General features: G+C 36.7%; 1 protein-coding gene across 4 annotated transcripts; it reads right to left on the bottom strand.

Moving 5' to 3' along the window:
- Positions 1–2,169: 2,169 nt before the first annotated feature.
- Positions 2,170–25,888, bottom strand: LOC111870550 (probable elongation factor 1-delta). 4 transcript variants are annotated; one of them, XM_023862920.1, is made up of 10 exons: positions 25,805–25,888; positions 23,995–24,101; positions 20,784–20,903; positions 13,812–13,895; positions 13,424–13,517; positions 11,821–12,101; positions 10,379–10,448; positions 7,599–7,724; positions 4,987–5,102; positions 2,170–2,600 (listed from the first exon to the last, which is right to left on the bottom strand). In XM_023862920.1, the coding sequence occupies exons 2-10, from the start codon at positions 24,082–24,084 to the stop codon at positions 2,562–2,564; spliced, it is 1,020 nt and encodes a 339-aa protein (XP_023718688.1). In that variant the 5' UTR covers positions 24,085–24,101; positions 25,805–25,888; the 3' UTR covers positions 2,170–2,561. The 4 variants fall into 4 exon arrangements, with proteins under 4 accessions (XP_023718688.1, XP_023718689.1, XP_023718690.1 ...); XM_023862921.2 differs by lacking the exon at positions 25,805–25,888 and adding an exon at positions 25,667–25,795; XM_023862922.1 differs by lacking the exon at positions 20,784–20,903.
- Positions 25,889–26,147: the final 259 nt, after the last annotated feature.

Raw genomic sequence — 26,147 nt, 5'->3', positions numbered from 1 at the left:
ACTGAAATATGACGTCGGTAGAAATGAGCAAAGGTTAATCGTCACCACTGGTCACCACGACCAATACCTATCGAATCTTCATCACAGAGAAGACTCGGATCCTTCAATGTGGGTCACAGTCACACAAGCCCCAACCAGGACAAGCTGGAGACGCTTTTGGAGGGTTGGGGCGAAAACTATGCTGGATATTTTCAGAGCAGTGCTTAAAACTTCTTACTTCGCGACCAAACATATTAAATGCACTAAACACTGCAACCCAAGGAATATATCAGCAATAACCTGTTGCGTTTGACATTTCTGCTCCCCCCCCCCCCTTCACGATTAACATTGGTGATACGAACGCTTAATTTAGCTTTATGTTATTACCGTCCTGTCGGCTGATATCTAATCGAAATTTTACATGATATTCGGTGCCGGTTCCATTATTGATCTTAAGGTATCCTGGAGATTGGAGTCAGAAGCATCACTTTGTTGTTTCGTAAAATGTCTATTTTAAAAACCTTCAAATATTCCTGATATTTTGCTGGTGCGGCACCGTTTGGTTGGTGGTTCTGGTTTCATCAGTTATTTCTTTGCTGCTTTAAACTGGTTTCTATTAATGCCAACAATAAATGATTTATGTTGAAAGGGGAACCTGCTTCATATTTTGATTAAAAGATAAACTGATATTGTGCCATTTTATAAATTGCAAGCAGGGCAGTATATACCACCTGGTCCAACAGGCCTTTTTAACGATGTTAATTCCAGTGCCATATCAATAATGCTATATTTTAAAACAAACTCCGGAAACTAAATGGTGAAAATTTATGCTTATTATTGGTTCCATAAACACAATTTCTGTATGAATTGAATAAATTTACATCATTTTTTTTTAAATGGCCATCATCTGGTGATTTCCTCTACAATGTGCAATAATTTTTTTTAAGGGCATCTGGATTGACTACCTACTTCTGAAGAGCTACTTAACTAGCAATTGTAAATCACTGTGGCCTGGATTTATTTCTGGATGACAATAATCATGTAGTTGAGTTTGGATATGTACACAAAATAATAATTATAGCACATTCATTCTGTTTATAAATATTTTTCAAACTGAAGGTCATGAACCATCAGTGGGTTTTATGAAGTAATTAAATAGGTCATGGCTTGAATTACTGTAATGTAAACAAATAAGCATAATTTTCTGTCTCCATATATATATATATACACATACACACACACATTAATAGTGCCATTCAGTTGCTGTCATTTAAATAAAAATCCACATGATAAAACTAAATTAAATTCCAGTTATTTTGAAAGGGACATTATTAGTGTCCCCCACCATTATTTGGTTCTTCTGTTCAAATATTTTCATTTGATTGTCTCTATTGGAATATTTTCATTTAGTTTGGTTGTTATCATTCAAATAAAACTGAATTTCACTTGATAGTTACTCAACAATGTGTAATATGAGGTACATTATCACTGAAGACATTGTAAGGATTATGTAGAGATAAAGTCATGGTAGTGGTGTGTCCCAGTCCTGGAGGTGCTGATGTACTGGGCCAAGCCATAAGGGAGGTACACCATGCCCATGGCACTCCCTTTTCCACAAAATTAATGTAATGTTCTAGTGCTGCAATGCAGGATATATCAGATACTAAGCTGACTAGAACACATATATAGGTACAGGTCCTATGGAAGGACATCACAGAGTTTTGATGAAGAATATTCCATGCAACAGAAAAGCAGAATTTCCTTTGATTCATTTCTTTAGTCTTCATATTTCCTAATACATGAAGAGTGCTATGTTCTAGGATATAATGCTGTGTAGTCTGCTGAAATTCAACCGACATTTTGGAGGAACATATCGCCTCCATCTTCAGGATCCAATAATTCTTTGATGTGCTTACCACCAGCCTTCACACTGGTATCTTGGAGGGTGGGTCTAACAGGTTGAAGTTGATTGGCCAGATGAACATGTTTACGGCTTTAAAGTGATGTCCCCTTCATAAAACAATGGCACTGAAGAGTGGTAATTTAAGCTTGAAATGTTTTTACATGTCTCAGAACATTCTCAGGCTGGCATTTACACAAAAAGACATGAAGCTAAAACAGGAATAGAATTACAAATGCTACAAGTATAAAAATAACAGGTATTTCTTCACACTGTTAAATGAACATCAATTAATGTGTAATGAGTATTTCACTTTATTACAACATAATTATTTTATCAATAGTAAACATCAATCCATATCAATATGGTAGCAGCATTAAGATATTGGATACCAACTGGAAGGATGGCTGCACATACACTTCAGCTACATTAAAATTTTTCAATTTGTGTTACAACTTGGTGGGAATTTTCAATAGTTAAAACACTGGTACTTATACAGTGACATTACTTTGTGCCATTTTTATCCTCTTATTGGGAATATTCCAGGTTACAAACATATCAGTAAAGTTCTGCATAGGTTTCAAATTATGTTGAATGTGATTATCATCACAAAGGTGAAGGTAAGACTGGAATGAAATTATACAAATATGCAGCAAACTTGTAGACTGGATTGAACAGAGAGTCAAACTTTGTTGAAAGCTGCAATGTCCACACTTTGTACCTGAAAGAATACAAAATGTTTTTTAATAAACCACCTACCATAAAGCCATGTGCTCAGTATGCAAAGTAGGATATATGATATAAACTCCGTCCTAAGTGAAACAATTTATTGTAGGTCTTTCGTCTTGCTTTCTCTTACACTATATGTTTCGGCCGCAAACGGCCATCATCAGGTGTATACACTTACGTAGCTGTTACACTGCACTTAGTTTAAAATTTAAAACGCTGGTCTTCCCAATTGTTCCCTTCGTCGTTGGTAACAGAATCTACTTCGCTGATATCTGTCTGATTCGTACATTATCTTTGTTACCTACACACGACAATTTTGACTTTCATGAACTGGCACTATTAAATCTTGGAACTGAAGATTTCTGCAGAAATGGCTTCCATCTCTGACTGGATGGCAGTTATCAGTTTGAGAACTGTGAACGTTTTTTTGAAACACCCTATCCTTCAAGTATACTCACAGAAAATAATCACATGGGTTTCAGTCCAGTGAGGTTGGTGGTCATGAAAATTCTTCCTCAAATAGTACAGGACACTAATTTAACACAACTTTCTCCTTGAAAATGTCATGAAGAAAGTGCAGCGCAGCACTATTGGAGGTCTGGCATTTCCTTGATGAAACCAGGTTGAATTCACTGGCATGCCATATTCCATCAGGAAAGGAAGAGATTCAGCACTCAGCAAACTGAAGTAAACAGAAGCGATTGTACGTACCATCAATGAACACAGCACCAATTAATATTTCAATGCTCTAAACTGCACACCATATAGTAACTCTGGATGTGGTGAGTTGGCAATGGTAAGCCTTGAAGTTCTGAGGCTCAAGTCATTTTGCTTGTCAATGTAACCATCCAAATGAAAGTGTGCATTGACGAAGATCCATGCGACACTGAGGACACCCAGACTGTCCCGCACTAGTGTTCAGTATTACCTTGAAAAAGCATAATGTCTCACTATTCTGTCTTCCAACAGTGGCTGACTCAGCTGCATTTTGTATGGAAACAAGAAGTCATGATAGATCAACCATGCACTGCTGGTTGAGACCCAATCTGTTGTGCTAAACACTGCACCCTTTCCTTGAACTTCATGTTACTGCCTCCCTGACTGCACTGGCATCTTTTTCCATGTAAGCAGACACACTACACTTATGTCCCTCCACACATATACCACACGAACACTTCCCGTTTCCTCAAACTGTTCGACAATCTGGTAGATAGTGTTTCTTGATGGTCTAACATGAACAGAAAACTTAGGATCATACATCTCTCCACAGCAACACAAGAACCACCAGAAAAAGTAACAGGTTTTGATAAGAAACACTTTCTGATCTGTCATATACAACACTATCTTGTTATTCAGATAAGCATTGCCAAGGACAACAAACAAATTCATAAAGGTGTACAATAATCTGTGGAAGTTTCATATAGTGGTCTTCTACAACAAAGGAGTTATACCAATTTCAGAGCTTAAAATGTTAATAATGGTTAATAATGTTATAATAATATAATATAATATAATAATATAATAAATATAATAATAATGTTAATAACAACAACAACCATTGTATATGGTAAAGGTAAAGATGTTCCTATGCCTAGCACCATATCATAATGACATACTGGTAGAGTTATATTCATTTACCTATAAAACCAAATGTTTCTTACATTTAATTTCTTTGCTTTAGACTATTTCAGAACAAACAACCTGATATTACAGAGCTCTATATACACAGCAGAACAGTTCTGTGTATAATAGCATACAGAAGAACTGTTCAAACCATACCAGTGAAAGGGTTAATATGGAAATCAGAATGTACCCTTGTATATATTTGAAATTTTACCCCACGATTAAAACTTTAAAAAGTTCAAAATCTGCATACTTTGTGACTTCTTATATACAGTGCAGTTCAAAGGACATGATATTGTTCAGACAACTGCTACGGTTATTGGCCGGCATAGAGGAACTGATCGTTGCATGCACACATTCATCTGTGTATGCAGTTTAGTAGCCAGGGAGAAGTGGCTGATGAATCAATACATGTTTACAGTATTTCTCATGGTGACTAGCAATGAAGTTTTCTCAGGCAAGTGACTGTGTCAACAGAGTAAAGTTTATTCCAGAGACTCTCATTAACTTGGCTATTAACATGTTACAATAATGCAGACCTGTTCCAGACCATTCAGCTACGTCAGAAGAAGAGTGACTGCTTTATTCTACTTATTCCACTATGCATACACGTGTGTATATCACCTATTCATATCACATCACTCTCTGATAACAGAGACAAAAGTCTCTGAAAAGCCTAATTTGTGATTTGCATCAATTTAGTTGATAGCCAGAGAAGACTTCATCACCCCCTTATCATTGTAAACTGTACTTACATAATCTTCAATTGCCTCCAAAGTTTCTTGCAACCAATCCACAGACACTTTATCATCTTCAACAACACACAATATTTGAAGCTTGTGAATACCATATGCTAATGGAACAAGCTTAGCTGCAAAACACAAAGTTACACAATCACTGTTCTGGATAAACTTAAAACTATTTACAATGATGGATGTAAAATCAGCTGCTGCACAGGTGAATGCACTCCAATAGTAACAAGTCTCAAAACGTTTTCCAAAATACAGTGAAGTCCCAATTTAACTATACTCTTATATTTCGACACTATGGAAACAAACTACAACTCCACCTGATTTCACATACTACTCACAAACAATAAGTTCTGAGAAGGTCTTACATGCCTACTTTTCTTCAAGTGGTTCAGGATACATGGTACGGCTTGCAACAATTATAAATTAATAATTATACAACTCAATGATCCCCTTCTGTGCATAATTTCCAGAAGTACAGATTTGTCTATGTTAAAATTGCCACATACAGTACAGCTTGCACTTAGATATTTGTAAAAGCGGCCTCCGTAGTCTAGAGGTAATGTTCCCACCTCATGACTCGTAGTACGCGGGTTCAAATACCCGGTGGAGGTCGTCGAATTTTTAAGGGCGGAAAAATTCAGGGAACAAGTCCTCCGGGAGGGACTTGAAGCCGTGGATCCCATGTCGTAGCTCTACGGCACGTAAAAGAACCTCATACCTCCAAAGGAGGTCACTGAGCCAAAATTGCAGACGTTTGCCACCCAACAGCAGTCACTAATACCTCCGGCAGATGGGGGAAGCATTATAGATACTTCTCAGCTAGTAGAGCCGGTCTCGCTGGCTGGGCGGGACTGATGGTAAGCATCAATACCAGTAGGATATAGAGGCTGGTAGAAATCATAGAGGGAAGCACAATGGACCACTACAGGTCTAAGTGCATGGGGAAACCCACCCTCTCTAATAACTAACTAACTAACTAACTAGATATTTGTAATAGGCAACATGTAAATGCATACTTCACACAGAATATGCAACAAAATTTACAATACATATATTATCATATGACCGCCTCTGTGGCCTAGTGATCAGAGTTCCTGGCTACAGATCCAGAGGTCCCAAATTCGATTCCTGGCTCTACCAGATCTTCTGAGAAGTAGTGGGCCTGGAACAGGGTCCACTCAGCCTCACGAGGATAAATGAGGAGCTATTTCAAGGAAATAGCGGCTTTGGTCTAGAAAACCACTATTAACGGCCGTGGCGATCCGCTGCGCTGACCACATGACACCCTCTATCCACAAAAGTTGGCACTAACTTTGCCGACAAGCGACGGTCGCTCGGTCAGTATAGTTCACATGCGGACTACAGACCACGGAGTTTTATCATATATTACACATGCCTATCTCCAATGGTTCCCTTTATCACTTGGGAGGAGGGGTTTTTAAATCCCCCTGTACTTCCGGGCTGGTGGCCGAATTTTAACTCACATGTAATGGTACTGGTACTGATAGAAATACACAGCCAATAATGGTTAAGTGGCAATAGGTTACCCTGATATCAAAAGACTAAATCACTTTCATGTTGGTTTTATTTAGAGTGTAAAAGTGGGGTTGTCTCTAGTGACACGATGCTTCATTAAATCTACCAAGTGGCTCATAAGGTATCAGCAGGGGAGGGGGAGAGGGTGATGAGACAGGAATATGATCATACTGTAAACTGATTTCCATTTATAATTATGGAAAATAACATAAAAAGACAGTTATTTTATTTTGCATTATCTTATGTTAACAGGAGACTATAAGTGAAAGAAACACTGCACCTTGTATTGTAAAACTGAAATATCCAGACAGTAGTTAGCTGTACAACAAATGCCACTTAGAGACAATAAGAAAACCAAAGATCATCAAGAATTAAGGCTAGGCACGGCAATTTACACACAGCATCTCGATCAATGGATGGTTGATGTCTCTCTGGGGGGTTCAAGTAATAACAGCACCCCTCCATAAACTCGAATGGGCTTGGCTATAGTGGTGGGTGCCCTTGGCTGTAACTTCCAGGAAAGTCATATAAATCAGACATAAACCATGCTTTATAAGAAATTCAAATTATGCTTCACTGATCTCGAAAATGACTCATTACATACAATAGATATCATTACAACCTGTATTTGTGGTATGGTGAATATGTACAAAAATACAAGGAAAAGTAACTACTGACTCTGGGTAGTGTCAATAGCTTTGCAACAGTATATCTGTATTACAATGTATGCGAAATCACTATGATACTAATACTTTACTTTCCTCTATAGTGCTGAATAAAATCTATCAGTATATATTTAATAACTTATGACATTTCAAGTTATACTGTAAAAATACTTGAACTTAACTGAATTAGTGAATATATAATATTCATCCAAAATGTGAATGTCCTACAAGTGGTGATGATTATGCCAACTGATAGCGAAATAAAGAAAATTGCTGAAGTAAAATGAGTTCAGTCATCAGTCAGTATATCAGTGGAATTACAAATTATGACATGCAGCAGATCTGTATCAGTGATAAATGAACATAAAAGCCAATGAGGTATACAGAATTGAAAAGAAAGCATCTTGTACTTACAAGCTCCCCACAGAAGTCCATCTATACTAACAGCTCGTACAGCTTCCTCCAATAATTTCATATCTGTCTCATCATCCCATGGCTTTACATCAAGAATTATATTAGATTTGGGAATAAAGGCAGGCTCTGAAATAAAAACCTTACATAAACCACAAGGTAAATTTGTTACTCTTTCAGCTATATAAAGTTTAACATTTCCATGTGATCACTTAGTAGAATGACCAGTTTTGCTACTGTATAAACATTATCTTTAGATGGTAAGTGCTTTCAAACAATGTGTTGGGCCATATAGATTGTGCCACAAAAATTTCTTATTATATCATACTGCTGCCAACAGATTATTGTGGCGACACCCTTGCGACAAATTTATTATTACAAAAGCGGGGGTGAAGCACCCAAATTTCTTATTCTTATTCCAACGCTACCACCATCAAAATTTAGAAAATCCTACCTAACTGCCATCAGTTCAACATCTGTGGATAGCTTCTATTCCTCCAAACGAATTATTTATTACTAATACCCCCAGAAAAACCAAATAAACACTAAACATATGAAAACAAGAGCATATATAATTAAATCAACATTTACATACATACATACAGCCTATTAACCCACATAATCTGTGATTACACACCTTGCAGTAAACTCGTAAACCTTACTGTACCTATTCTACTAAACCTGCATGGTGTAAACCAAATTTCTGTACTCTGAAGTCAGTAAACCAAAATTATCATGTAATAACAGCGAACTAAATTCACATTGTAACCATCACTCGCTTACCAAAATTTATATCTTAACAATAAATCAAATTTTGTATGCTAACCACTAATTAGTGACCCAAATTTCATTTCTTAACATCAATAAACCATATTTCCTATAGTAACACTCACTCAACAAGTCAAAATTGGTATTTTCAAACAAGCAACCAGTGAATCAAATGTTACGTCCTAAGCTTAATTACTGAACCAAATTCTTGGATCTTACTCATCACTTGATAAATCAAAATTTGTACATTCTCATAATAACTCAATAAATAAAAAATTACTCTTTAACAATCCATGAACCAAAGTTTATACACTAAATTCTTTTGACCAATTTTTATTCTGAAAATCTGTTACCAAACCAAAATCATTGAACCAGAATTATATACTGACAACCATCAGTGATCCGAACACAGGCAAATTACTAACACTTACAGAAGTGGCTGACAATGAACACATCTGACGCCATCTCATCTCCTTCCCGCCACACGTCTGTGCAGAGTGACTCTTAAAATCAGAGTGTTCGCGGCTCCTCCTGTCCGAGCCCCTCAAAATTCAACATCACGAAAAGCTGCTCGCGTAAAACTTGTGTGGTGGCGAGACTTGCCTTGTGTTGTCACTTAATTTGTCAGCAATTTCTATAGACTCTACAAATGACACTGGATGGCTAAAGAATGTACGGAGCCTTAACTCTGGCTTCCAGCGGTTTCCAACTTGTGGTTCACCTGACATATTTCAATTTATTTTCTAATAAATAAAACATAAATTTGACCCCTTGTTGGTTAAAGCATACCCATTAATAACCTGGGGCACAACAAATGTGTTATAGTATTATTATGTTTTAGAGTGACTATAGATTGGGTTTGGATTGGTAATCAGTTTTACTGGACATTTATTGAACATAATTAAAATAACTGTGACAGTCTCATTGAGTTACACACTCCAAAGATCATAAAGTCTTCTCAGTCTTCCCTAGCCATTGTTCAGTAGCCGCTTCCAACGGCAGATGTTCCCTTACTCTGCATTCCCAAATTGTCCCTGGCCTCAGCTACAGCAACTCTCGTGTGACTCACTCGTCAACCACTTTTCACTTCACTCAACTCAATGGACTAACTACAGCTCCCACATGTCCTGCTTATAACATTTCAGCATGGACTGCACAGAAAACACCATTCCTCATTTTGTAGTTTAATTGTTGCTGTGGGAACATGTTTGTTTGTGAAGCTGTTTCTCATTAACAGCTGTTGTATATTTGTTTATCTCATGGTCGTTGCCCAGCAACAGGTCTACATGTTACAGTATCATTATAATAGATAATGTTCACACCAAAAGAACTTTTTAACTATGAAGAGTAATATCTTCTGGGATGTGACACCCGGTGGTCTGGTAGAAGTTCACCTTCTGCCTGCTGGGCTTCTATTGGATTACACTGCGTTACATCCCAAAAAACTGTATTCTTCATGGACACTGCTGTGAGAATCTAAACTCCAATAAGAACCTTGAACTAACTGTCTAGGTTTGAAAGCTGTAGGTTCAACACTAATATCAAAGCTTTCCACTGGAAATAATATAAGCCAGCTGAATCAACTCATATGCATACAATTAGTTTCACTGAAATTCATCTTAATATTATCTTCCATGTGGACACTTTCAAGAGGTTTCCTATCCAAATTTCAATATCAGTTTAATGTCTTCTCATCTAAGCGTCGTAACTTCCTACATTTCACTCGCTTAATACTAGGTGACCTGCATAAAACCACAAATGTTCTAGTTATGAAATATCCAAAACTGTTCAACATTTCTCTCCCATTTAGTTCAAATATTTTCCTGTGTATTTCAAACAAGACATCACATTTCAAAACCACACAAAAGATTTTGTATGTCTCACCAGCATATGCTGTGAACATAATCATTAAAATATATATATGACAATATTTTCTTGGCATGTTGATGATCCAGTCCCTGTTAATGTTATATACAGTGTGAACAGACCTTAAATATTAATATCAGAATACTTGCTTTTGGCTTTCCTGGCTGTGTATGCTGTTAGCCGGGCTTCCTTAAGTTTTTTGGCATCATCACTCTCTTCCTGTGAAAGGAAAAACCAATCAAAACCGAGACCTACATGTCTTCATTATTGCAATCCTGTATCTTAGACATCTTGCATTATTAATTTATTTAATTAAAACACTGAAAGAAGTCTCCTGTCCCACACCTTTCACTCAGCTGGGGGGAGAAGGAACTACTAAATTAGTTCATGCAACTAAATGAGACTAATAAACAAAAAGAGAACTTGCCTTTGTGTCTTCATACAATCTAAACATCTACATTAGAATGGTGAATGGTCAGCCGCCTGCCCTGTTCACTTTATTCCAATGAAAAGAATCCCTGATATTACATGATTTAGGAGATTGGATGGACCCAAGAACTAGTCAGGATGTAGTGGTAAAGATAAAAATGTTTCCCCCATCAAAAACTGAATTTGAATCATCCAGTATTACTCATGATCAAAACAGGTCATTTGTCAAATCAAGAGTCCCCTGTGTTTCTCCTTATCATACACCTTGATTACATTATGGAACACATCTGACCAAACAGTAATATAGTGCATTTCACTGCACAGACCAAACACCTTTTCCTTCTAACATTCTGTAATAAAAATACCTGGTGAGTAATTTAAACTAAGTGACATATTTTCTAAAAAATGGTTACAGAAGATGGTTTATTTTTTTCATTTACACTATTCTTATATTAACTGAAACTGCTTGAATTCTCTAACATAATTTCACTAAGTACTGTAGAATGTTCAACAAAGGAAAACATCAAGCTTCATATCTGCAGAAACATTCTTTGTTCTCAATATCTCAACCGTCATGTGACACTCATCACATCCATTTCACACAGCACAGTTGAGTCTTCAGTCATATTTGCATGGCTGCAAGATCATGCAAGTGGACATGTGCAATACAGCAAAAAGAAACTCTGTGGCCTGTAGTCCACAAGCGAACTATACCAACCGGATGACCGCCAGTTGTTGGCGAAGTTAATGCCAACTTTAGCGGTGAGTGCGTGTCGCATGGTCAGCACAACAGATCCCACGGCCGTTAATCTCGGTTTTCTACACAGGAGCTGCTATTTCCTTGAAACAGCTCCTCAATTATCCTCACGAGGCTGAGTGGACCCCATTCCAGACCCACTACTTCTCAGAAAAACTGGTAGCACCGTGAATCGAACCCAGGATCTCTGACCACTAGACCATAGAGGTGGTCCAACTACAGAAAATAATTCTTGCCAGATATTTCTTCCCTTTGCTCTTCATATTCACACTACGTGCTCGTATCTTTCCAGTTCAGATTTTGAAACATTTTCCTTTGATGTTCTCCATATATAAATACAGAAAGTGGGAGTTACTTCTTAAAAGTCAATACATGAAATTCCATTTATTTACACATGAAACATACCTCAGAATCAGAACCAAACAAATCCACGTTCTCATCTTCATCCACTTCCTTGGGCTTCACGGCTCGAGCTGCTGATGCTGCCTGGTGAACTGAGGTGGCTACTAGCTTTGCATCACAAAGTTTTCCTTGCTTCACGGCTGGAGCTGCTGATGCTGCCTGGCCAACTGAGGCGGCTACTAGCTTTGCATCACAAAGTTTTCCTTCCAAAAGCTTTACATGTGATTCTAATTTGTCAATTCTGGATTCTAATTTCCTGACTACTACTGACATATCATCCACATCTGCAAATCCCAAAGCAGCAAAAGAATTTTAAACAACTTCTTAATGTTGGCCATGAATCAAGTTCTGGTCTCCTTTATTAAAGAGGCCTATAAATCTTTATTAAGACATGAAATTGGATTTAGATGACCAAACAACTGAAATTATAGGATAAAACGAAAAACACAAACATCCATTCTCTGAAAGCATCGAGTTCTTGTAGAAATGTGTCAGCACTCCATGATAAGGGGGAGAGCACTTCTTGTTATTAAGAAAAAACTTTACAATACAAAAAAATGAACATGTTCAATTTCATAGGTGAAAACTACAACAATGGCTGCTTCTTCAATATATTAGAATTTCTGAATTTAAAATGGTACATGGTATGACATACTGTTTACTTCCTGAAGAAGTCCTGACAGACAAGAACTCAACCTGCAATCCCAGTGTTTTAGATATCCAGCGTGTTACATTGCATAGTTGCAGGCTCAGTGTTTCAGTAATTATTATGAAGATATTTGTAGTGTGAAGTTATAAATGAATACTCTATTAGATCTGAGGTTCTAATGGCAATAAGTGTAAAGAGTCACTTCTGGGAGTGACATCAAGCAGAAGTTCACAACCATTTTGAAAGAACATACTGCTTCCATCTTCATCATCAAAGAGTAAGCCAAGCAAGCAGCACACCAAATGTGCTTGCTCCAGTTAATCTATGACCCTGAAGATGAAGGCAGTATATTCCTCCAAAATGGCAGTAAACTACATGATGTCACATACTATAAGACAAGACAGTATTCTTTGAATATTCTCTCCGTTTAAAAAATAAAGTTTTACCTTCTAAAAATGTAACCAAGTAAATTTTGTGTTTGTTTTTCATTTAACAATGTGAGTTTTCATGTTCTTGCACTTTTGCACTTTGCTTTAACAAGGAGAGATAGGTATTAATGGCAGACTACATTAATACACATATAAACTGTTAATGGTAGACTATGTTAAAAACAAGTAAGGTTAAGTTCTCCAGGAGCAAAAAACCATACCCTAAAAGTACAAGGGGAAAGAAGGGATGGAGATAAAGTTCTGAGAATACTTAAGCTTAGCAAAAGATGGAAGTGAAAAGAGAGCTTTACGCTAGAACTGTCTTAATTCCAGGCTAAAAGACTGTAGTTCCCACTAGATACAAGGCCAAGAGGGCCTGAAAGCTAGTCTGGAAGAGAAAACTCCCTGCCCTGCCAAAAATAAACTCATATTGTTCAGCCTTTATGCATATACTTCACTGACTAATATAACCTAGCTCTCTACACACTGCAAGCCAAATTTTTTAACAGAAAGTATAAAATTAGCTTACATTTTTTAAGTACTGCATTGTCTTTCTCTAATGGGTTGATTCTATTAATGACTTCAACATTCGCTGTCGTTGCTAGGGCAGCAATTCCATCCATCTACGAACAAAGATAACACATTATAAATCGGCAATGTATAGTATTCTATAAACACTAATACTATAAAGCATGTGTTAGAATTATAAATTCAAGATAGTGAAGACTCAAGTGAAACTGAAGATGAAGGAGAGTTTAGGTCCCTAGTTAACATTCTATCCAAAATAATTTATAACAAACTTCAATTCATATCATAATGAAGATGAAGTAACGTCTAAAAGCAAACACACAAAATACAAACGAAGCCCACACACCATGCATGACCCAGTCAAGGAACTAAAGAATATGATTACTCACACATTCTAAGGAATTTTTAATATGCTGCCGTGCCTTGGCAACCTCTCCAGCCAAGGAGTTTTTGTTGGGAGTGTTAGGAGATCCCTACACCAAAGAGAAACATAGAAACAGTTATAGAAGTTGATACCATTCCTTTAATTTCAATAAACAAGATGCACATTGTGATTAAATATTAATGTAGTATATTCCCCATTAAACATTTGCTGATTATTCAGTTTGTGGATTTGTATGCTCAGTGCTTCTTCAATTTTCTCCTGCCTTTTAAAATTACACATTGCATATACAGCAGAATGTCAATTATCGAACTGTCAAGTAACTGAATGACCGCAACCAATGAATGCCTCTACTAAACATCATTGTTGAACATTATAATAGTGTTTTTTTCTCTTTGTGGATAAGAATTTAACCAAATTATCCTAATTTTCAATTATCTGAACCACATTTTTCAGTAATTAATTCAGATAACTGATGTTCTACTGTACATGTAAATCATACTTTCACCCCAGTCCCACTCTTCCTCTTCCACGTTCCTACTGGTTCTGTTTTATGTCATCTCCTTACAACAGTGGTACCCAGGAAGCTTTTGTTATGACCCTAAACTGGCCACCAACAGAATGTTCCAGTCCTCACACAACCCTTCGGACACTTTCCAGCATTAATAACAAGTACTGGAGAGACTTTATGACACCAACTTTCCTTAAAATGTTTCAAATTACATGACAAGGCTAGTAATAACTATAAATTAATAATTATCCTAGCCATAAATCTGTGCGCATAATTCAGTCATATAGAATCCAACTGTTGACATGTGAACAAAATTTCATACAGAATATGTAAATAAGTTTGTGATCTGCCTCCATGCAAATTTTCCCACATCTAGCTACAAATGGGTCACACAGAATCAACAGCTAAAAACAAATTTTAACAGACACACCATGGTATTGTTTTCACAAAAGTAACAGTATTAACCATATTATGAATATGTATTGCGAAGTGAAGCATAGCTCCAGGCATCTTAACCTCAGCACCAAAGAGGAGTGGTCAGTATCACAAGTAAAGTGCTCCCAGTGCCCACTGGATAGGCAGCTGGGTGGAAACCACAGCTGTTTTGAATATGGTACTGATGAAAATAAACCTCAATTCTCTGCTCATCCACCTCATTGCCTAGTCACTGTACTGACTGAGCAATCCTGGCTCTAAAATAATCACAATAACAAAAATTGTTCTCTTTTAAAGACATATTACCACAAAACACTTCAAGCCCTTTAAGAAGCACTGGTATCACTTCCATCTCAGAAGTTTTGTGCAGCCAGCATGCTGATATTGTTCATGGTTTATAGCCTCTAGTGACACTGTGGTCTTCCTTAGTTTCATGAATGCTCAATGGATCAAAGGTTATCGGCATAATGACACTATAAGATTATTCTTTCAGTGATCTTCAGTGGTCAAACTGTAGACCCAAGAAACTGATCTGAGCCATGACCACTGTAGTACTTATACTATTACTGTAACATTCCAGTCAAAACCCAGCCTGTGAGCGGCAAACAAGGTAATTTTTGGTTATTTAGATTTTCTCCTCCATTTGTCCAGATAATTGGATGTACACTGCAGTTCCTTCATAGGTTTGCTTTCAAAAGCAGTATATACACTTTAATAGTTTATTATTTAATAAAAATTAAGTTACACTATATTACTGCATCCAAAATATGTAACTAATAATTCCTGCTTCATATTTGAGATTGTCATGCATGTAATGAAAGCAAATTCAAGGCATTCCACTGAAAACAAGAAAGTATTTATCCCAGAAAAAAAATAAATTCACTTATTTAAAGCTGGTACTAAAAATCTGTCCACTATGCCAGGTTACTGAAAAAGGTCACCTCTGTCATAACACATTATACCTTACTGATTAACTGACTTATAGGAGTGATTTATTTTTTACGTAAAACAATCAAGGTTTATAAATATTTTGACCAGACTTCATTACAGACATATTTACATACTGGTAAACATCCATACCATATCCAGTTTCTGCCCTGTAATCAAGATATGTTGCAACTTTTATGTCTTGACACAAATTGACAATACCGAATCTCAATATGTGTAGCTATTTACTTTTTAACAAGATGGCAATCTGTCACATTTCAACACAAAATATTTGTGAAATTTTNATATTACTGCATCCAAAATATGTAACTAATAATTCCTGCTTCATATTTGAGATTGTCATGCATGTAATGAAAGCAAATTCAAGGCATTCCACTGAAAACAAGAAAGTATTTATCCCAGAAAAAAAATAAATTCACTTATTTAAAGCTGGTACTAAAAATCTGTCCACTATGCCAGGTTACTGAAAAAGGTCACCTCTGTCATAACACATTATACCTTACTGATTAACTGACTTATAGGAGTGATTTATTTTTTACGTAAAACAATCAAGGTTTATAAATATTTTGACCAGACTTCATTACAGACATATTTACATACTGGTAAACATCCATACCATATCCAGTTTCTGCCCTGTAATCAAGATATGTTGCAACTTTTATGTCTTGACACAAATTGACAATACCGAATCTCAATATGTGTAGCTATTTACTTTTTAACAAGATGGCAATCTGTCACATTTCAACACAACAGTTTTATGCAAATGAACTGAGTCACAACTTCAGTCAATTACTTATTTTCACCAGAAGCATGATTTAGATCGCTTACAAGAATTCGCTGCAGCCACTGCAACTGTTACTTCTAACAAGCTAAGCCAAGTACATGCATACACATATGTACCTGTATTCCAAACGTGAAACAGTGCCTTGCTAAAGTGTATTGAAAATTATTTACATAATTTTTCATACTTAAAGAATTATATCAGTTTTGGAAGTCAGCCATTTCATGAATCATTGTTCAGCTGCTTAATGAAAATTTAAACTGCGTTAAGTGTGGAATATCAAATAGTAAGATGATTGTGAACGTTGAACTGGAAAGAATGTATGTGGCTGCAGTTATGGCCTACTTAATTATTAATGCATTTGCTTGGAGAAATGAGAAAATTAGGAAAAGTTTTTCAGGTTAGCTGGATTACAGACCATGATTTGATATCCCCCTTCCCCAAATACACAGTAAACTTATCACTCTACTGAAGCGTTTCTTATTCAATTAAACGTAAGCCTTTAAATACAGGCATACTTTCTAATGATATGGTATTATTTTTTTTTCTTGGCACTACAGCCCCAGTGGGCATAGGCCTACCTCCACAAACTTCTCCGTTCACTTCGGTTATGGTATTATTACTGAAGGATAAATTTACTGTGATCAATGCAAAGTGACAGAATATATTACTGAACTAATTAATTAACTGAATTCATTAGCATGCACACAACATACAACATACCATCCACTTTGTCAGCTGTGTAATAGCATGCATTATAAAGTTTCTGATTAATTTTTCCCCATTACGACAAACACCATCATACGAAGCCCAATATTCAGATAGGAGAAGAAGAAAATTCTGATGAACTGTGATACATTCATGCAGTAAGTGATGAGATGGTCAAGTTACATTCTATAAAGGGAAACGTTGACTTACATATTTGCATTTACATTTGGAACATATGCAGTCACTCATTTCCAAGAAGCAGAGATAGAAATGCATGAAGCCAGCAATACATTACAAGCTATTAATGAGATTAAGATTGCATGGAGATGTGCATTCACTGTTCCACATGCCTTCTTTCATGACATGGCACCTAAGAACAGCAGTAGCTTCCCTTTATGTTATTCAAAATCTGTGGTGTATTTCGGCATTGGAAAATACGAGGTTTTTTAAGATTATGGTGCTACAGGAAGTTACACAGGATAGTTTGGCAGATAGATACTATTCAGGTCAAAATTGTGGCTTCCACCTTCAATTGAGGCAGCAAAGTCCTCTGAAATACTGTACACCAAACTATACAGCACCACATTCCTGATGATGATGATTACAATTATGACCACTGTAAGAATTAAAAATCTCACATGACGTCTTTTGATTCCTGTATTTCATCATTCAAAACTCCCATACTCTCATAAATATTAGTAGGAAGAATTATGCAAGAAAATCTGACAGGTTTAAGGTGGAAGTTTTTCAAAGTACTAAATTTACAAAGGTTTTGGAATAATGTACAGCTCAAATCTAATTGCTTTAGATCATGCCAAACTGGCACCACTGCACTCCAGAATACTATATAAATACAAGGGCTATTCAGAAAGTAACCTCTGTTTATATACATCACATAACTGGTCACCTAGTGTTTGTTCTTGTCTTTACAGAGTGACTTATGATGTGTCCTGTGACTGGTAATCCTGAAAACTGCAGTATTCGCACTGTTATCCACTTTCTTCACACTAAAAGTATGAGTGCTGCGGAAATCCATCATGAATTATGTGTGATTTATGACCAAAATGTAATGAGTGAAGGAGCTGTATAATAATGGTGTAGTACGTTCAAAGAAGGGACAACAACTGTTCATGATGAAGAGCGAAGTGGTCGGCCATCTATAGGAAGCGATGATCTTGTTCAAAGTGCTGACCAAAAAATTTGTGAAAGATGGCACTTCCCAATTTCACAACTTTCATGTGAATTTCTACAAATTTCACACCTGTTCTCTACAAGATCATCACAGTTAGACTAGGCAGTCATAAGTTTTGTGCAAGTTGGGTTCTGAAAATGCTCTGGGTTCACATAAAATTCAGAGAAGGGCCTTTGGCTTTGACTTTTTCAGAGCAACACCACAAAAATGGCGATAAACTTCTTAATCACATCATATGAGTAACAGGTGATAAAATCTGAGTTTCAATTGTGAATGTTGAAACCAAAGAGCAGTTAAAGCAGTGAATGTACACATATTCGCCAGAGATGAAAAAGCTTTAACAAATGTCTGCCATAAAGCTGATGGCAACTGTTCTCTGAGACAGGAAAGGAATGTTGATGGTGGAATTCATGCAATCATGGGGGATAATATCAGAAGTGTATTGTGAAACCACCCAAAAAACTACATGGGGTGATTCAGAACAAAAGATGTGGAATGCTGATATCTGTTGTACTTGTACTGTTTCTCCGTGACGTGCACCTGCATACAGCTGCTGCCATTTGAGCAATGCTGGAGCATTTCAACCGGGAGTTGTCTGACCACCCTCCTTACAGCCCTGATCTTTCTCAGAGTGACTATCACCTCAAGAGCTGGTTGGGATCACAGTGCTTCAACAATAATGAGGAGTTTATGAAAGGTGTCAAAACATGGCTGAGCTCACATGTAGCGGACTTCTTTGACACAGCCATACAAAAACTTATTATCAAATACAAGCGCCTCGATTCTGGCGGTGACTATGTTGAGAAGTAGTTTAAGTATGTATGTTTTTTCTGCATATATTGTGACATGTTGCGAAATCTGAGCCCCCCCCCCCACACCAGCAGTGACGCGGTGGGTGAGTCAGCGCTCCCCTCCCACCCCTCAGCGGTAACGTAACGCTCGCGGTAATAGGCGAGTAATCACCCCGCAATGCGCAACGCGCGGTGACGTCACGAGCGGAGCCGAAGAGAGCCGAGCGGAGCCGAAGATAGCCGAGCCCCGTAACCTGGCAACTACGCAATGCTAATCAACAGCGGTGNAGTGTACTAATTGTGATACTGCAGATAGCAGTAATCGTCAGATTGTAATTTGGGTGATTGTAAGTGCGAATGTGAAATAAAATTCGCTACATCGAATACATCGAGAATTTATTTGTCGCGATATACGCCCGATACGCGACAATATTTTTTCCTCATTGCTCGTTTTGTTAACAGCTCACTGTAGGTTACTTTCCACCAGCCCTTGAATGACAAAAACATAACTGCAGAGCAGCAGCTTCAAAATTTGACTACTGCACAAACCTCATTCTTGAAAAATCAAAATATGCAAACCCCCCCCCACTGCCTAAAATTATATTTCTTTCAAAACTCCTTACGTGCCCCTTTCTCTCTTAGCAGAGTCCTGCTTGAGTTGGCCCATCCGCACATAGCTAAACTGTGTTCTTTGAAAATCATTTCCCTTCTAAAATGAAAGGAAGCTGGTGTAACTATAGTATGTTCATCATGCAGCTGGGAAAAAACCTATAAAAATCTCTCTTGTAGTAGACGACAAAGATTTAAACACTGTAAATACCAAAGCACACCGGTGGACACAATCCTGAGCTATTTCCACACACATCTCCTCCTTTAAAATTTATTTCTCATGGATAAATCTTAACATCATTCCCTCATCTTCTAATTGCTCTTCCAGGTGACTGCTATCCAAGAGGTATTCACACCAAAATCCTGGGTACATCATTACTTGTCTCTCCACTTGACCTACATGTCTAGCTTATCATAACCCAGACATCAATAACCTAGTATCACAAGTAAGCCTGTATAAATCATGAAGGGAATCATTATATGATTTGTCTGAAAAATCTACCATTACTTATTTTTTTTTTTTTGGTAAATTTTCTGAATATTTCAAATACTTCTACAGTTTATGACCACCAATTTGGGAACCACTGCACTAGAAGGGTTTGTAGAACAGTTACAAATTAGATGCCATATTATTTCCAGCCAATTACTACACATAACTAGGCTGCACTACATCTAATATTTCAGGCACTGCATACAGTTCTCTTAATTATATGTTAAACAATATTAAAGCAAGACTTATCACTTTTAGGATTTCTGTACCCTTTGTTACATCATCATGTTATTTCAACATGGATATAAATTTTTACTGTCATATACAGTGCAGTTCTTTGGCTTTGATTATCTTTAGTTGATATCTAAATGGCCTGCTGATATGTCATGAATGGAAAGCACCATGAAAGTAAAAACCTTTTACTGCTGAGTACCAGATTTACAAATCTATATTATACCACGGACAAACATGCCTATCAAAATGATTAAATAACATGCAATAACTTGCACATTACCTTATTCTCATCTTTATTAACTGTCCTCCTGTCACGATCTTTCTTATCAGCCTTATTACGTTTCTCCTTAGCCTCTTTGGGCTTAAATCGTTTGTCATCTTTTGATTGTGGTGGAGAGGGCTGTGGATTGGTAGTGCCTGTTAGAATGATCTCCTTCACAATACAAGATGGTGAACAGGGATGAAGAGGGGCAAGGTCTGGCAAGTCTTTTCTGTTCACTGCTGGTGGAGGAGGAGGAGGAGGAATATCATCATCCAGCATTGGTGATGGTGACTGTTTTTCAGGAGGGGAAACAATCCTATTGGGTTCAGAAGCTGGCTTCAACTGTGTATTAATTACTGTGAGAGGTAGTGGTATCTTACGGTTACTTGTGATACCACTCTTTATCCCAAGCAGCTTGCAAAGATCAACAAGGAAATTGAATTAAACATCAAGTTATTACGGAAACACAATGTTATTAAGATTATACTCAATTCATGTTAGGAGACAGAAGAATATAAGGTTAAAGCATTTACAAAAAAAAAACTTTCCTTTAAAATATCCTGGTTAATGGGATACTTCTGACATTACAAGAAACTGCGAGATGATTGTTTAAGTACTTGTGGCAGTGGATGATTCATACATTTCTACTTTGTTTGAATGTTGGAAATTGTCCATATGACATTTCAGTACTTGGATCTACTTTGGTCTTCAGGCCTTTGGTCGTCATTAGTCTTAAGGTGTACTCTCATATCAGTCAATGTGTACCTGTTACTGACATGGAGAAGAATGTGGAATACAATTAGGACCTTGAAACAGGTATCACTCAAATATAGCAGTAGCTGGGAGCAATGTTATATGGAAATCTCTGGTGCAACATGGAATCAAACTTTTCCCCTTTTCCCATCCAGATACGGTATTTATTTTCATTGCTGACTGGACACACTATTATCTGAAACAATGCTGCTACTTAACCACAAACAATATTATGGCTTCTATGCCTGCCTATATGGTAAATAAAACCAAATATATTGTGACTGAGGGGTGTTCCTCATCAAGGTGTTGTGGCATCACGGTATGAGAAACATTACTCCCATTTGTTAATGCACACATTTAAATGGCCTGTTCAGTCCAGCCCCTGAACCCAGAATGACTGTTAGAATAGTGTGTGTACTGGCACCTCTGTCTCACCCACAAATTCCTTCCTAGACACATTCTGAACCCTGTGGAGCACATACTATGTTCACTGTTGGTCTGTCTACCTGTCAATATGTACACATTTTCATGAAATTTGGTATTTGAGAGTAAAGCCATTTTGATTTTAATTTAAACTGGACATGCTTAAGGATGGCTTTACATAATGTCTACACATTTCTGGATCACTGAAGAAAAAAACATTTATAACAAATGTTATGGAGGAAAAATAAGCAGACATTTTATATTAACTGCCTTTTCTCTGCAAGCCTTACAGTTTTCAACAGTAATTAACACAGTATGGTGTTAAACTTTCATATTCAGTAATCGACCATGGCCCCCAGAAGACAATCATAGTTAAGAGATTGAAAGAAGATGAAGAAGAAAAGGAACTCTTTTATGAAGTTTAGTTTAGACTGAAAAAATTGGATTTGTTCCCTTCTTTTGCTGTAGTGCTCTTATCAAAACATGTATCTTGAGCATACATATAATTTTTAAACATGTTTAATTTTTGTAAGATTTGTGGCTTTCACGGCGGTGACTATGAAGAAAGCAGTCTTCTGGGATTTGGCACCGTGTAACCACATATACACGGTGCCAAATCCCAGAAGACTGCTTTCTTCATCTTTTCTTTTTGTCTAGAATATGTAATACCAGTGAACATTGACGGATTAATGCTGTTTATTCATTCAGTAGGCCTATGTACTTTTCTCACTGTTTCTAGTATCATAACCTAAGAGTGAAATGTTACATGTCAATTTAACCTTTATTTATTATAATAAGAGTTCATCCCAGTCTATAATATTTCATTTCTAATTCCTTCTGCCAAACATACACCATATACTTTAACAACACAATTAATTCCTCATTTCAGACGTTTTCTTCAATGGATTGACTTAAATGGAAGAGAAGCTGTGGGTGGAATTATCTTAATTCAATGATACTGCTTTTGTTAAATATTATCCATGCAAGCTAAAACTGCAGACTCTGCACTCGCTGTTTACATTTTTCTTGGAGTTTTACTTCTGTTTATTAGACCCATCTTCTGTAATACAAGGAGGTAATACAACAGTAATACACCCTACCCTGTGAGAGGGACACATGCTACATGCGTCAGCTCGTACCATGAGCATTCAGACTTGCGGCTGTTGACAAGCCAATAACCAGTACACAGCACAATTCCTCCCACATGTCACACTAATAAAACTGAATATCTACCATGAGGCAAAACCTATGCATTATGTACCACATCAACCATAACCTCGAACTCCTGTTACTGTATTTAACATTCAATCAGTTGCATTATTTCTGTGCAAAATGGCATACAAGAGTTACTAGCTGCAATGAGTGTCCATGAAAATAGAAAAGTTAAAAGAAAAAGATTCTGGCATAAATGTCAAGATTTTACCAGTTCCGTTCAGTAAGGAACTACTCATATATTCATAAATAAATTTACAAAAAGGACTGTTACTCGACAAACAAGAACCAAATCAAAATTCTGAGTGTTCATCAAAGATAAATTGGATAAAACTGTTGCTGGGCCTGCACATTCACCTCAAAAACCTCTCAGACACCTTGCACAGGTAACTAGGGTTTGAAGTTTGTGCAGCTTATAAAAATAAATACAAGTGTGAGAGTTTACAGAGGCACAAGAAATGTATGTGTAACAAGAGGGCCATTTCCAGCATCTGCTGTAATCTTGATGGGGTTTTGTTTGTGATTTGTTGGCCTACACACTTGCTTATTTCTCTGGGGGTCTGCATATGAGTAGTGTATGACTCTCTCATAGAAATGGCCAAAAGATTTGCTGCAGGCTCTCAAAATACTTTCCTGTAGTAATAATTTAATTGCACCTGAATATCGTTACTCAATGTAAATGTTTCATGCAATAAATCTATATAAAAAAGAACCTATTTGTTTTGGGACTTCAGCTATTCTGGTCAAAGTTGTTCCAAAATAACATGTATTTTCTTGGAACCCACAAAAAATTATGTTTACCACCAAGAAAGTTTCATCATATAGCTTAATTTTGTCTTACCTTTGCCAAGTTTTGATAGTACTGTCGTTCTGCTTCATCATATTTGCCTTTCTCAAACCAGATTTTTTCATGAACAAGTGGGGAAGTCATAATGGGAGCAGTTACAACTGTAAAAGTTATATTTACATTATCAGTATTTTATACATGTATGTATGTCAGAAAAAGACAAGTGGAACAAATACTAAATCTTGCAGACCATGTTTTATGCCATCCCCACTATGAGCCACTGGTATGCTGTGAATTTTGGGATTTTTATATATTTCTACTTTCTGTCATTGGAGTATGGTTTAAACCAGTGTTTCCCAAAGGTGTTCTGTGAAGTAAAAGTTCCACAAAGAATTCCATTACCACCACCATTAAAGAAAACAGCTACTGAAATATCTGAAACAGTGAAAAGTGTATATGGTGAAGAATGTTTATGTGAACAAGTGTGTTTGAATGGCATAAAAGGTTCAAAGAAGAGCAAGAGTCCTCAGAAGATAATGAATGGAAGTACCGTCCTTCAACTTCCAGAACACAGGAATCGACAGAAATCATTCGAAAGTGCTTGGCCGAAGATTGAAATCTGAGTGCTTGGATGTTAGAAGAAATGACAGGGACCAGTAGAGAAACAGTACATAAGATAGTAGTCAAAGATTTCAAAAAGAAAAAAGTGTGCACTTGTTTTGTCCTTCATTTTTAATGCCAGATCAAAATTACTTTACATTGCATTGCATTTTCTAGGTCCAAAGTTAGTCAAAATGACTGCAGGATGTTGAATATGTCATATAACTACAGAATCATATGTACAGTACAACTGACGTTTTCACATAAGAAAACTCAAAGAACACAGTACTTACACATGAGGCTATTCAAAAATAAATCCACATATATACATCAATACAGTCAACTCATGATATTTATACAACCTTTAAATGGGTGAGTCGTTTTTAGACAATAAGTATTCATCAATTAAGTAGAATGAGTGTGTTTAAGTATCCTTTTAATGCTATTTAAATTGTGCCTTTTCATTCATAAGACTTATATGAAACTTTGATGCTTTCACAGGGAACAAATGTGCTAAAGTCTTCTCAGGTGATCAGTATTGTCAATGCTGAACTAAAAACCAACATTTCAGAGACCTTCTCATGCTCCACCATCAGGGTTGACCTGATGGTGGAGACTCTCTAAAATGTCGGTTTTCTGTTCAACATTGATATACGTGATCACTAGAGAAAATTTTAGTGCATATCTGAAGTGTTATCAGATAAAGCAACCGACAATGGTTGGACATGATGAGGAACTCCTTAAACTATCCCACTTTGAGTTGTTTTTCTAGGTTTTATACTTTGAATTTGGGGATTCTCCTTTTACTTTCTAACATATTAGGTATGGTTTAAACAGCTGTTCAACTATTCCTAGAATTTCATACAGATTTTGTTCTCATAGTAATGCTTCATGGTTCCGCCATAAAACGCTTTAGCAAAGTCAGAGAACATTCCTCCAACGTAGATTTTATCATTACTTGTGTATCATAAGACTTCGCAGTAGATTCTTGGTTTTTCCATCTGGTTATGTTACATAGCCTAATTACACGCCAATCCATTTAACTGTATTAAATGTTACAAACTGTAAGTCCTAACCCCCCACATGTTTTAAAACACGTTGCACTGTATGAGAGCTGGCAACTTACACGTTTTAACGTATATAGTGAAAGACCTACATATTTACACTAAACGTGTAACTGTGATTATACCAACGCAAAACATCACAGAGCACATCACGAATAATGCAGTATTGTTACAAGTATACTGTAACAAAAAATATGTACCTCACTCGACAACAGAACCGTCCTTCGACCTTAACCTACACACCACGTATTCGATGTGGAAGGCGTAGGGTAAGGAGAAGGAAGGGCTAGATGTAAGTCAATGAACTTGAAGTTCGAAAAACTAATGTGTATTAAATACAATTTTTGGCGCAACCATGATGTTCGGTTAATAAAATAATCGTGTCTTCCTCTATTCTTAACTTAAATTTAACTCATAACAAATGAAAACAATTTATTATTACAGTACGAATCCCAATACCTCCGTGGGCGGCAATTTTAAAACATTAAGCAGATACCAAAAGGCATATTGGGAAATTACCTTTAATCCGATTTCGTTCGTTAA

This window comes from Cryptotermes secundus, unplaced genomic scaffold (assembly GCF_002891405.2).
Source record: "Cryptotermes secundus unplaced genomic scaffold, Csec_1.0 scaffold117, whole genome shotgun sequence".
NCBI lineage: Eukaryota > Metazoa > Arthropoda > Insecta > Blattodea > Kalotermitidae > Cryptotermes > Cryptotermes secundus.
Note: the sequence above shows the minus strand (reverse complement) of the source record. Positions and strands in the feature narration are given on the sequence as shown.

Excerpts from the sequence above, each read along its gene's own strand:
- LOC111870550 (XM_023862920.1), bottom strand. The coding sequence starts at position 24,084 with ATGACTTCCCCACTTGTTCATGAAAAAATCTGGTTTGAGAAAGGCAAA. Across the intron at positions 20,904-23,994 it reads ACTATCAAAACTTGGCAAAG|CCCTCTCCACCACAATCAAA; the intron begins GTAAGACAAAAT and ends ACCAATCCACAG. Across the intron at positions 7,725-10,378 it reads CACAGCCAGGAAAGCCAAAA|AGCCTGCCTTTATTCCCAAA; the intron begins GCAAGTATTCTG and ends TTTTTATTTCAG.